At 51.7% G+C, this 12,977-nt stretch overlaps 1 protein-coding gene across 2 annotated transcripts in view; it reads right to left on the bottom strand.

The window, feature by feature from the left end:
- Positions 1-12,977, bottom strand: part of VAV1 (vav guanine nucleotide exchange factor 1) — a 50,037-nt gene that overhangs the window by 12,955 nt on the left and 24,105 nt on the right. For both annotated transcript variants that reach the window (XM_081808375.1, XM_081808316.1), the window contains exons 2-21: positions 12,334-12,450; positions 11,761-11,819; positions 11,573-11,641; positions 10,936-11,044; positions 10,743-10,838; positions 9,650-9,718; positions 9,377-9,480; positions 8,697-8,796; positions 7,916-8,011; positions 7,648-7,716; positions 7,291-7,377; positions 7,102-7,187; positions 6,640-6,772; positions 6,198-6,307; positions 5,256-5,357; positions 4,927-5,024; positions 4,819-4,841; positions 4,622-4,667; positions 1,891-2,027; positions 1,458-1,523 (exon numbers count right to left, since the gene is read on the bottom strand). In XM_081808375.1, coding sequence (XP_081664501.1) covers positions 1,458-1,523; positions 1,891-2,027; positions 4,622-4,667; positions 4,819-4,841; positions 4,927-5,024; positions 5,256-5,357; positions 6,198-6,307; positions 6,640-6,772; positions 7,102-7,187; positions 7,291-7,377; positions 7,648-7,716; positions 7,916-8,011; positions 8,697-8,796; positions 9,377-9,480; positions 9,650-9,718; positions 10,743-10,838; positions 10,936-11,044; positions 11,573-11,641; positions 11,761-11,819; positions 12,334-12,450 — 1,776 coding nt within the window. The remainder of the gene's footprint in view (positions 1-1,457; positions 1,524-1,890; positions 2,028-4,621; positions 4,668-4,818; positions 4,842-4,926; positions 5,025-5,255; positions 5,358-6,197; positions 6,308-6,639; positions 6,773-7,101; positions 7,188-7,290; positions 7,378-7,647; positions 7,717-7,915; positions 8,012-8,696; positions 8,797-9,376; positions 9,481-9,649; positions 9,719-10,742; positions 10,839-10,935; positions 11,045-11,572; positions 11,642-11,760; positions 11,820-12,333; positions 12,451-12,977) is intronic.

Here is a 12,977-nt window from a genome sequence, read left to right as displayed (position 1 = left end):
TTGGCTTCTGAATGCCATGTCCCCCTGAAAGGACCAGGGCTCCTTGGGAAAAGGGTTGATTCCAAGACTGGGGCATGGGAAGTACAAGGTAAGTCTGGTATTACGCCAGAAAATAAGGAAGACCTCAGAGAATAATAGGGACACATCAAAAGAACAGATGAGCCAGGCTGATAGGGCTCCCACTGGCCAAAGCTGGGACAATTTTAAAGCAAGAATCCACGGGCATTTCCTGAGATACATGCATGCATACATACCTGACCTATTGGCAGATAGACAGATACCCAGCTACGCAGATACATAGATGCTTGATACATAGATTGATATATAAATGATTAATGGATACGCAAAGACGCAGATAGATACACAGATGATCATTAGATACATAGATGACTAATTGCTAGGTAGGTTAATTAATTGATTGATTAGGAGACTGCTAGTCCTTACAGTAGAACATCTGCGAATAAACTTGGACAGAACCATGAAGTTGGAAATGTATAATGTAACTCCACAGTGGAGAAACCTGGAAGACCCCAGGCCAAAAAAGAAAAAAATCTCTAAAAGATAATTTTGGGGGAAACTGTCAAAATTTAAATATGGACTATAAATTTAATCACAGTATAATGTCAATGTCAAGTGTCAAATTCATGGTTGTTAAAATCATGCTATGGTTATTTAAGAAAAGGTTCTTATTCTTAGAATGTATTTAGGGGTGAAAGGAAAATATGTCTGTAAACTTTTAAATGTCTCAAGAAAAAAATAATATGAATTTTTAAAATAAAATGTGCAGAGAAAGAGCAAATGAGAGAGCAAATAGGACAAAATGTTGACAGCTTGTGGATCTGGGGAAAGGCTATTTGGAGTTCTTTGCATTATTCTAGCAACCTTTCTGGAAGTCTGAAATGATACAAAATTAAAGCAACAGAACAGGAGAGAATTTCCCTCTGCAGGTTCCTATTTGGGCTGTGAAGCAGGCAGAGGGGCATCTACCATGAGGGAGGGAGGTCTGGGGAGAGTGGGAAAAATCTGAGGTCATCAGAGAACAAGGTGGTCAGGTGAGCAGAGGACACTGAAGAACAGAGGCGGGCAAAGTGTGGGCAGGTGTGTCCACAGGAGCTGGGCCAGGAGACGTGAGTGGCCACCCCCCAGATGGGACAACATTCGCTGTCTCTGAAGGAAGCAGGGACTGGCCAGCCTTCTGGGCCCCTGCTCCTTCTCCTTTACGAGGGAGAGGACCTTCATACAAGAAGAATCAAGGGGGAAAGGACTGGTCATCATTCTCTGTGTGGCCCCCACTCTGGGCTCAGTAGGCAAACTAGGCAGAACACAGATTTCGGGAATGACCTGCCATGATGGGCAGCCCCTCCCTATCTCAGGGGTATCACCCCAAGGCTTCCTACCCCCGCAGGACCTTCTCTGGACCCCCTTGCCCTCACTACATCCAGATTTGAGGCACTCACATGCACGTAGGGCTTGACTCTGTTACAGGGAAACCAGCCAACTTCATTGGTAGCCGTATTCCTGCCCTAAAAAGCCAGGAGGCAAAGACATGGACAGAGAGGTTATAGGCATTCATGCGTGTGTGTGTGTGTGTGTGTGTGTGTGCGCGCGCACGCATGCATGCACACTGAACTTTATACCCAGTGGCCACTCTGTCTGTCCATCTATCTCTCTGCACCTGCATGACCCATGGAGTGCCAGCTACTATCAACTTCCTGGGAAGACAGCCAGCTCAGAAGGGCCAGGCCAGCCCTAGAAATCCCCATGTTTACCATCCTCCCCAGATGCCTCCTCCAGACCAGCCTCCCCTGCCAGAGTCACCTCCCGGGACTGCCTACACCCATGACCCCACACTCAGGTCCTTCTCCATCACTCCCACAGCCCAGCCTATACCTCCCACCAGTTCTGTTCGGCCTCAGCCTTGGTGAGCTCCACAATGTCTCCAGGGTTGAGCCGTAGAAAAGGTCCAAAGGCTCCAGGGGGTGGAGGAAGCCCGTAGTATTCCTGACACACCTCCATCTTGGGCAGGCCTGGAGGGAGAGAAGGTGGTGGCTCGGTGTGATTGGTGGTCAGAGATGTTCACACCTGAGTCTCACTGCCCACCGGGAAGGCAAAAATTAGGGACTGACAGCACCAAGTGGTGGTGAGGATATGGAGCATGTAGAACTCTCCTACATTGCTGGTGGGAGTCCACGTGGGAAAACTCTCTGGCAGTATCTCCCAAAGCTAAATAGGTATCTAGCTTGTGTCCCGACAATTGCACTCAGGTGTATGTGACCAAGAGAAACGAATGCTCGTGTCCACCGAAAGTCCTAGACAAACTTTCTTCACAAAAGCCCAAAACTGGCAACAACCCAATGTCCTAAATAAAATGGATATACTGAGTGTGATAGAATCATACAATGGAATACTATGCAGCAATGAACAAACTGGGAGTCTCACCAACATCATGCTGCTTAAAGAAGCCAGATGCGGGAAGAGGACACACCACATGATTTCATTTTTGTGCAGTTCAAAGAAAGGCAAAACTCATCTATGGTGACAGAGGTCTAAGAGCAGTCCCCTCTGAGAGCCAGGTGGGTACTGACCAGCAGCACTGTCCAGGAAAACTTTCTGTGTGGTGGAGATGTTCAACAGTCTGTGCTGTCTGGTAGGGCGGTCATTAGCCAGAGGTGGTTATTGAGCACATGCACTGTGACTAGGGTGGCTGAATACAGGAGTTTCAAGTTATTTAAACTAGTTTTAATTTGTATTGGACTGTGTAGTTCTAGAATTCAGTTCAACGTTCTATACCTTGATCTGCATGGCAGTGACTGGGATAGAAATTCATGGAGCCATAGAGTTAAGATGTGTTCACATTATACATCTTACAGTATGTATTTTCTATCTTAATAAAAAGTATATATATAATGGGTATGTATAAATGTGCATATTAACACATATATATGATATGCATAAATATGAACATATATATAATAGATATACATACACTTATATGTATTTCCCCCTATTGAGGACATTTGGGTCACTTCTAGTTTTTAACACATAAAGTTGGGGCACCTGGGTGGCTCAGTCGGTTAAGGGTCTGCCTTTGGCTCAGGTCATGATCCCGGGGTCCTGAGATCAAGCCCCACGTCAGGCCCCTGCTCAGCATGAGCCTGCTTCTCCCTCTCCCTCTGACGCTCCCCCTGCTTGTGCTCTGTGTCTCTCTCTCTTAAATAAATAAATAAAATCTTTTTAAAAAAAACACAAAACAAAACAAATAAAGGGATGCCTGGGTGGTTCAGTCGGTTAAGCGTCTGCCTTCAGCTCAGGTCATGATCCCAGGGTCCTGGGATCAAGTCCCACATCGGGCTCCTGGCTCAGCGGGGACCCCGCTTCTCCGTCTGCCTGCCATTCCCCCTGCTTGTGTGCTCTCTCTCTCTCTCTCTCTCACTCTCCCTCTCTGACAAATACATAGGATCTTTAAAAAAAAAACAAAAACAAAAACAAATAAAGCTGATATATATTTTTTGTATAAAACTGATTATACAATACATATACATATAATGATATATACATTCCTCCTATTGAGATCATTTAAGTTGTTTCTAATTTTTTACCATTTCAAATAAACCTGATATATCTATCTACCTATCGATCTAGATTATAGACATCTGTAGATCTTTATATGGTGACATCTATATGTGAATACAGATAGCTAGGGATAGGTAGATATGAAATCTGGGTCTTTACACTGACTCTGTATGACTATGAGCAAAGGGTTTACTTCCACCAGCCGCACCAAACTGTTCTCACATGTTCAGTGAAGCCTGGACCTCCCTGCCTCCTAGCCTTTGCACATGCTGTTCCCTCTGCCTAGAACAACCCTCCTCCTCATCTGCTTAACTCCTCCTCATCCATCGAACATCCACCTAAATGCCTCCTCCTCTGAGAAGCCTTCCCTGAAGGCTCAGATTTGTCAGGTCCCTCAGTTTTATGCTCCAGAAAACCCTCTACTTCGCCCACCATGAAAGTCTGTCCCCCACCACCGATCTGAGAGCTTCCAGAGGACAAGAAGCACAGGTGTTTTAGTCATCCTTTGCCCCAGATGACGTATCCGCTAGATGTAAACACAAATCACCCAGCACGGCTGTGATTCCACAAAATACATTAACATAGGAATGAGTCCAGCCTCTCTCCCCTGCCACTGGGCTAAAAAGAATCCGTGTCCTCTGCTTCCCCATCCTCCAGGTGGAGGGCATTTTGCTGAAACCACATATCATAGTAAGATTCTGCGGCACGGAATCAAGAGGAGAGGAGAGGAGAACAGTCAGAGGTGTGCCTAGTTGACTAAGGCTAGAGAAGGAGCCTGTGAGAGAGAAAGAAAAAAGGGTCAGTGGACAAGAAAAGTGGATGGTAAGAGAGAGAGTACCTTAGCAAGGGGTGCTACATTCTCTTCCTAGGGTTTGAGCAAAGCAAGTAAAGAATTTGAGTTGGTTATTTTTAAATTCCTTTCAGGCTTCTAGGAGTGGAACAAATGGATCACAGCTTTATAAACAGGACACTATGTTGTCAATAATATAATTGTTGAGATCTGAAGCAAAGACTGGATTTCCTCCTGCCCCACCCCCCTCGGACTCACCCAGCTCATTCCTCTTTTTGTCCTGAGCCCGGCGATGTGGCTTATCCTGGAGGGAGAGACCAAGAAAGCAAGCGTGGCTACCTGGGCCCAGCCTGGGTCCTCCTCAGCCCCTATGTGAGCACCCAGCAAAGGGCCATGCCCAACCATCCTTATCCCCCATGATTTTCCATGCAGAAAAAGGAGCATTGGGGTCTTACCTTCTTCATAGTTCCTGAAAGATCTATGGGATGGAAAAGGAAATAGTGAGGATGGGAAATCCCCCATGCAGAACCAGGGCCACCTCCCACCCTCTGTCCCACTGGTACCTTGCCCATGTCGGCCACACAGAGGGACCCGTCCCAGACACTCCTTGTGTGCAGGTGCCCGGCACCGATGACAACGGTATCCCTGATAGAAGGTGCCTCTGGGACAGCAAGACCAGATAAAGGGAAGTCAGTGATGTCGAACAGACACAGCTGATCACTTTGCCAAGGGTCCCCTTGGGTTCTCTTGAGGGCAGGAAAGAGATGGGGGAGCTGAAGCTCAAAGGAGAGCCTCCCACCTCCCAGTTCAGGGGACAGATGGCTGGGGGAGCCCCTCTAAGGAGTAGAGCTGCCCAAGCCCAAGCCCCAGGCCCATCCTCCCATACGCCCACCTCAGCAGCATCTGGCAAGCCTTGCAGGAGGTGGTCTCCTCAAAGGAGAACATCTGGAAGTCATGCCCATTGGCAGTAGCGTTCTCAGGGTAGATGTTGGAGCTGGAGAGGGGAGAGAATCCCATGCAGTGGAATAGTATTCAGCCACACAAGGGTATGAAGTACGGATACATGCTGCCACTTGCATGCATCAGAGCCATATTGGATACGTTGCATAAACCATACTGTGCCTCTCCATCCGTCCACTGATGGGCATTTGGGTTGTTGCCACCTTTTGGCTATTGTGAATAGTGCTGCTATGAACATGAATGGAGGTAGAAAGCAAACTGGTGGTTGCCAGGGGCTGGGAGCAGGGGGAATGGGAGTGACTGCTTCGTGGCTGCAGGGTTTCCTTTTGAGAGGATGAAAATGCTCTGGAACTAGACAGGGTGATGGTTGCACAACACTGTGATGTACTAAATGCCACTGAACCATGCACTTTAAAATAGCTAAATTTCTGTTACATGAACTTCACCTCAAGAAGAGAAAGAAAAAGGGGGCGCCTGGGTGGCTCAGATGGTTAAGCGTCTGCCTTCGGCTCAGGTCATGATCCCAGGGTCCTGGGATCGAGTCCCGCATCGGGCTCCCTGCTCCTTGGGAGCCTGCTTCTCCCTCTGCTTCTCTCTCTCTCTCTCTCTGTCTCTCATGAATAAATAAATAAAATATTTAAAAAAAAAAAAAGAAGAGAAAGAAAAAGAAGGAGGAGGAAGAAGAGGGGTCCAGGCTGGTGGCTGAAGCTCACACAGAACCTTGGCATTCTGACGATGCAGACAACATCAAAAGCCTATCCCTCCCATTTCCCAGATGAGGAAACTGAGGTTCAGAATGGAGCACAGAATTGCCTCTCAGCCCGTGCCTGTATGCAGAGTCCTCTGAGGACAGGATGTGGGGGGGGTGTCTCACATGGCCATCTCGAACTGCTCCATCCACTTCTTCTTTAGTTCTCGTGTCTTGAAGAACAGCTCATAGCCTTGGGCACCTTGGTCCTCGATCAGGAGAAACATGTGAGTCCACTGCAGGGAAGTGGGGTTTAGAATGAAGGCACCTGCTCTGCAGAGGGTGGGACCACACACCCTCTTTACCCCTACCCCTGGGGGGGGAACAGGGTTAGGCCAAAACAGCCTCTCTGCCCCCAGAAGAACCAGGCATGGGTGGGTACCTTTGTAAGGGTCTACCCAGGAGAACCAAATACACATCCATAAATCTAAAATCGCACACTCACATGCATATACACACTCAGGTCACACACACACACACACTGGCATTTGAAAGGTCAAGGGGAGAGCCTTAAGCTGCACTGGGGCTTCCCAGCACTGGGGACCCCAGCTCTGGCCTCAGAGCCCACCTTCTTGTTTTCTCGATCTCCAGAGGAGTCATCTCGAACCTGGAAGCTGTGCAGGTTCACAAAGTCCTTGAGGTCATAGGAGTCTCCTCGGCGCTTACAGATGAGCAGAGCTTTGTCGAGCAGGAAGGCGTACCTGAGAGCAGCTGGGTCAGGTACCTCTGTCTGGCTCCCACCAGCTCCCTGCCTGATCTCCTCCACCTTCCTGGCTCCACCCTGCTGTCCATTTAGGATTCCTGCCCTTCTCCTCCTCTGTGACCAACTTGGCAGTGCCCGCCTGTCTGTCCATCCTGACCTCACCCAGTAAGATCCGTACTGGTCCCAGCACCTGTTGGTCTTGGCTCCACCCACACATCTACACCTATTCTGCCCGGCCTGTCCACCTAGGCTCCACCCCCTGGTATAACTAGAAATCTGTCCCCACCCCTGCCCAGGCTCTACCCTCTATCTGTTGGCTCCGCCCACCTGTCCATCTTGGAGCGCCGCTCCACTGAGGTGATCTTGAGCTCCCCATCGATCTTGGGCCGGCCATAGTGGGCCAGAGACTGATCCTATGAAGCAGGAAGGGGGTCTGGCAAGGGGCCACCAAGGAGGAACACCAAACACCCTCCCCACATGGCCACACCCCTGGCTCTCCCTGTCCCACCCCCTCACCAGGTTCTCAATGGACAGCTGGAAGTTGGTGATCTGCCGCAGTGTCTCGTTGTCCCGTTTGACCTCGTTCACACATTGTGCCAGGTCCTGGGGGTGGGACATGTGGTGAGCCTGGACCGCCCACCCCACCCAGTCCCCTACCTGGCAGGGGATAGGGAGTCAGCCCCCACCAGGGGCTGGTAGGAGGGGTAGAGAGGGTGTCCCCAGCATGTCCTGTCCCCAAGGGGGATGCTGGGAATCACTCACTGGTCACATGGTCATGTCACTCTTGATGAGAGGAGGGGTTGCCCATGGGGGTGACCGTGTGCCTGGGCTGCGCTACCTTGAATGCATGTGTACCTGTGTGGGACCACTCACCCTCATGGCATCCAAGGCCAGCCGCAGGCTCTCCTTCTCCACCGCATCCTGCGTGTGTTTGACCAGCTCCTGCATGACCCACAGAGACAGACATCACCTGGGCCTGCCCTCTCTTCTTGGGGGCCCTCCAGACAAGCCTGGCCTGCCAGCTTCCCCCTTCCTCCCAGAGGGTCCTAGAGCCCAGCCTCTGGAAGCCAGCCGCACCCCCTCCTATGACACAGAGAGGTACAGAAGCCAAGCCCTCGCCTAGGGGCCCCCACTCGCGCACCTGGAGAAGGAGATGGTACTTGAGCACCCGCTGCATGGGCACCATCAGCAGGTCCCGCAAGGTGAACCTCCCATTGTTTGCTCGCTGAGAACATTCCTGGGGGGGGTGTCAGAGAAAGAGATGAGCAAGATGAGGTGCAGACAGGTGTGGATTTTTCTAGAACATGAAACATCATATCTCCCCCAAGGAAATAATGAAGAATTTCCTGGAAGGCTGGCAAATACTGCCTGGGGCAGAAGCCCAGGATCGCACCAGCTGAGTGGGGCTGGCGAGGGAGAGAGGGACAGGTCTGCAGGGTCTCCACAGTGGATACCAACGAGGCCAGATATACAACACACACAGGTGACTCCTCATCATCTCTGCCCTGTCTGTGCTTCCACTAGACACACTGGGCCAGGGTGGGGCTCAGCCCAGGATGGGGCTCGGTGTAAAGTTGAAGCTCAGCCTGGACTTGAGCAGCCAAGGCTGGGGCTCAGCCCACGCTGGCCTGGGGATCAGTTTGGAGTCAGAGTTCAGTTCGGGGTCAGGACCTCAGCTTGGTGTCAGGGCTGAGTCCAGAGCTGGGGTTCAGCTGGGGTCAGGGCTCAGTGCTCCTGCCCGCCTCCTCCTGCTCCATTTCTCCCACTCGGCTGGTCAGTACCTCCCTCCCCAAACCCTCAGCGGGCAGGTCACTGGCCGGGCTGCTGCAGAAAGTGGCACCATGAGCTCAGTCCCCTCCCCGCTGCCCCTGGGGCCTTGGGAAGGAGCAAGAGAGTCCCCCAGATGTGGCCTGGGCCCCCACCTCCAGCTTCATTTGCACATCCTCCCGGGCTGCGGCCACACGGTCCAGGTGCTTGCTGGCCGACTCCACCTGGCTGCAGTAGCGGCCATAGACAAGGAACCTGAGGGAAGGACAGGTGGCCGGGTAATGGTGGCCGGCACCACGGTCAGGCAGATCTGGGTGTCAATCTGGGCCCCACCTCTTCCCAGATGGGTGATGCTGAGCCTTGGTCTCCCCATCTGTAAAATGGGCATAACAGTGGCACCTCCCACATGGAGCTACTGTAGCATTGAATGAGATAATGCATAAGAAGCTCTTAGCACTTGGCCTAGTGTCTCTCCAATGTTCATTCATTTAACCAACACTTACAGAGCACCTGCTGCGTGCCAGGCCCTTTGCTAAGCACTTTAGGCATCATTTATTTAATCCTCGCCACACCCTAGGAGGTACGTTCCTATGCCACACTGACTTTAATAGATGTGGCAGCAGAAGCACAGAGAGGTTAAGTGGTTTCCCAATACCACACAGCTCAAAAGAGGCAGAGCTGGTGACTGAACCAGAGATGGGTAGTCCCTTGCCCATGAGCAAAGAAGGAAGAGCCCTGCCTGTCCAGTAGTCTCTGAGGGCAATTTCTCCCAAATGCCCTGCCTGAGCAGGACAGGGTGACTTCCAGGGGTCTGAGCTGGCCAGCTGGGTCTCACCTCTCCTTGTATTTGATGAAGACCTGGTAGAGAGTGGGTGCACCTGGGGCAGCCAGGGCTTCCTTCATCTCCTTTAGGAAGTGAGTGTGCACACGAAGCAGGTCCTACTCGGAGGAAGGGGTGAGGGCCAGGGCTCAGGACCCCAAGCAGGAGATGGGTCACCTCCCGCCCTATGTTGCTCAAATCCCAACCCCTGCACTCCAGAGACAGGTGGGGCCAGTAGGTTGTCCCCACTGGACAGAGGCCAGGAGGACTGGGGATTGGCCAGCTCACCTCGATGTTGATGAAGATGATCTCAATGTCTTGAGGTTTGAGGAACCGTTGCAGGGGTTTCATGAAGTGCTGTGGGAGGGGAGAGAAGAGTGAGGGAGGGGGAGACCTCTCCCTCCAGCCCCGTCCCAGAGAGATGGGGACAAGGAGGCAGAGTCAGAAAGAGACAAACAGAAAGAGCGACTGGGAGAGAAAGAGAGAGGGAGAATGGCCACACAGACACCTGTACCTGGCTGTTCGCAGCAGTTGTTCATAATAGTCAGAAAGTGGGAACACCCCAAATGTCCATCAGTCAAATGGCCATCAGTGGATGCATGGATAACAAGATGTGGTCCACTCACACGGGAATATCAGCCCTGAATACGAGCAAGGCGCCGACATGCGCTGCCCACGACGCTCAGGGAGGGAACCAGACGCAGAAGGCCACACGGGGTGTGAGTCCACGTGTGTGACACGCCCAGAACAGGCTCATCCACGGAGACAGGAAGTAGATTAACAGTTGCCAGGGACTGGGGAAGGATGGGGGCTTATGGGGTGATGGCTGAAGGGTATGGATTTTCTTTGGGGCGGATGATGAAAATGTCCTAAAATTAACAGTGGCGATGCTTGCACAACCTTGTGAATAAACCAAAAGCCACTGAACTGTATCCATTAAATGGGTGAGCCGTATGGTATATTGGATTCATCTCAATAAAGCAGTTGAAAAAGCAATGGCCAAAAGGAAGGGAACAGAAGGTTGGAGAGACATAATCAAGACAGGCGGACAGGACGAGGATTCAGGAACAGATACAGACAGGGATAAAGGGACAAACATAGGGAAAGAAAGACAAACAGAGGAAGAATTAAGGAGAGACCCAGAGGGAAAGAGAGACAGATCAACACAGGAGACAGGATGAAAGAGAAAAGCAGAGACGAAGAGAGATGAAGAAACACAAAGCAATGAGGACGGAGAAGAGCCCCAGGCCCGCTTGGGACACAGGGGGCTTCTCAGGCGTGGCCCAGAGGCCACCACACGGGTGGATGTGCACCTGCCCGCCCAGCTCCCGCGCATGCGCATGCGGATGCACCCGCCAGAGGTTGGGTCGGAGCACCGCACCTGTTGGATGGAGCCTAGCGTGTCCGTATACTTCTCCTCCGTCTGCTGGATCTCCCGCAAGCAACAGCACCGCTTGTCATACTCTGTCATCTTGGGCTGAGAATGGGGAGGACAGGTCGGTGTTGGGGAGCCCGGGCCTGCCTCCCCCACCAGCCCATACGCCCGCGCAGACACCACACTCCGCCCCACGCACCTGCATGGGCATAGGCTCCGAGCGCATGAGGTCTTCATAGATCTCATCACCCTCCGCCTCCTCATTCTCCACACAGTCGTACAGGTCCTCATCCTCCTCCACCGTGTCGCTGCGGAGTGTGGAGTCAGTCAGGGCCACTGGATCCCGCAGGCCAGGAACCCCTCGGGTCCCTCCCAACTCAAACTCATGTTCCCTCAGATCCACAGGGCGGAGCCATGTCCTCTCAGACTCCTCCCCCCCCACCACAGGGCAGGGCCATGTCCTCTCAGACTCCCTAGGGCAGGGCTATGTCCCCCTCAGACTTCCTAGGGCAGGGCTATGTCCCCCTCAGACTCCCTAGGGCAGAGCTATGTCCCTCAGACCCCCTAGGGCAGGGTTATGTCCCCCTCAGACTCCCTAGGGCAGAGCTATGTCCCCTCAGACCCCCTAGGGCAGGTTTATGTCCCCCTCAGACTCCCTAGGGTAGGGCTATGTCCCTCAGATCCCCTAGGGCAGGACTATGTCCCCCTCAAACCCCCTAGGGCAGGGCCATGTCCCCTCAGACCCCCTAGGGCAGGGCCATGTCCTCTCAGACTCCCTAGGGCAGGGCCATGTCCCCCCAGATCCCCAGAGCAGGGTGGGGGTCCCACACACTCACTCAATCTGGTCAGATAGGCCGCTGTAGATGTCTTCATCACCCACACTCTCCTCCTCAGTGGGGAAGGGCCTGGAGGAGCCATGATGGTATGAGCCAGAGGCCTGGGGGCTAGGTGGGAGGGGCACTTCCAGGAGGGGGAGCATTGGGGCCAGATCAACCCAAGGATGTCAGATCAAATGGTTACTCACATGATCCCCTTATTCTGGGCAATAGGGGTCCAGGACAGAGCAGACAGGGTGTAGATTACCTGTGACAAAGGCCATGGATGCTCAGCAAGCCCCTTGCCCACCCACACACCAGAACATAGCCTCAGACTCCAATATCTGAGGCTAGATATTATGGTTAGATTCCACGCCCCTAGGAGCCTAATTCAGGATTTTCTCCACCTTCCCACTCCTCTATGTGAGTAGGTCAGGGTTCCCTTAACTAAGTACCCACCACTCGATCGCCTTCTTCTATGCAATCCTTATAACCACTCAGAAAGTATAGGATGGTATTATTCCTGTGTTAGAAAGGAGGGACCTAGGGCTCAGAGAGGCATGGTCACAAATCTGAGGTCACACAGCAAGTAGCAAAGCAGGGACTGGAACCCAGCTGCCATATCTCATGCTCTTTGCACCTGGTGTACTGCCTGGTCTGACTTACCTGTTCTTCCCCCAACAACACTTAGCTTTCTTGATGGAAATGTTCATGGAAATGGACTGAAATCCAATCTTCCAGCTCTATGTGCCCAGCTCATGGGAAGTTCAGCACCAGCTTACCTTCCCAAAATCCTGCACATCGAAGAGGTCAAAGGCCTCAAAGAGTTCACTCCGCTTGAGGCCAAACTTCTCACAGCAGGTAGACAAAAAGGTACGGATGTTCTTAAGGCACAGGAACTGTGAAGAGAGACAGAAATGGGGGTGGAGGAAACGTAACAGAACAGGGGAGAAGCTGAGCCCTGGGCAATCTGACTTGGGGACTGGCCCAGAAGGGAAAAAAGAAGGCACCAGCTCCCTCTCAGTAAGCCACACCCTCTTCTGATAAAGATCAAGCTGTACCTGAAGCTAACTCTACCCTTGAATTCTTGCTTACTGAGGTAAAATTCATATAACATAAAGTTAACCATTAACTGATAACGAAATGCATTATATACATATGATGGAATATTACTCAGCCAGAAAAAGGAATGAAATTTTGATTTATGCTACAGCATGAATGAACCTTGAAAACGTTATGCTCAGTGAAATAAGCCAGACACAGATGGACAATTATTATAGGATTCCACTTATATGAGGTCCCTAGAGTAGGCAAATTCACAGAGACAGAAAGTAGATGGTGGGAGCCAGGGGTTGGAGGTGGGGGTGGGGAGTCTGTGCTTCATGGGGACAGAATTTCTGTTGGGGATGAGGAACAGTTTTGGATA

Source organism: Leptonychotes weddellii, chromosome 1 (assembly GCF_054177405.1).
Source record: "Leptonychotes weddellii isolate Sample4059 chromosome 1, ASM5417740v2, whole genome shotgun sequence".
NCBI lineage: Eukaryota > Metazoa > Chordata > Mammalia > Carnivora > Phocidae > Leptonychotes > Leptonychotes weddellii.
This window is presented reverse-complemented; position numbering and strand designations above follow the sequence as displayed.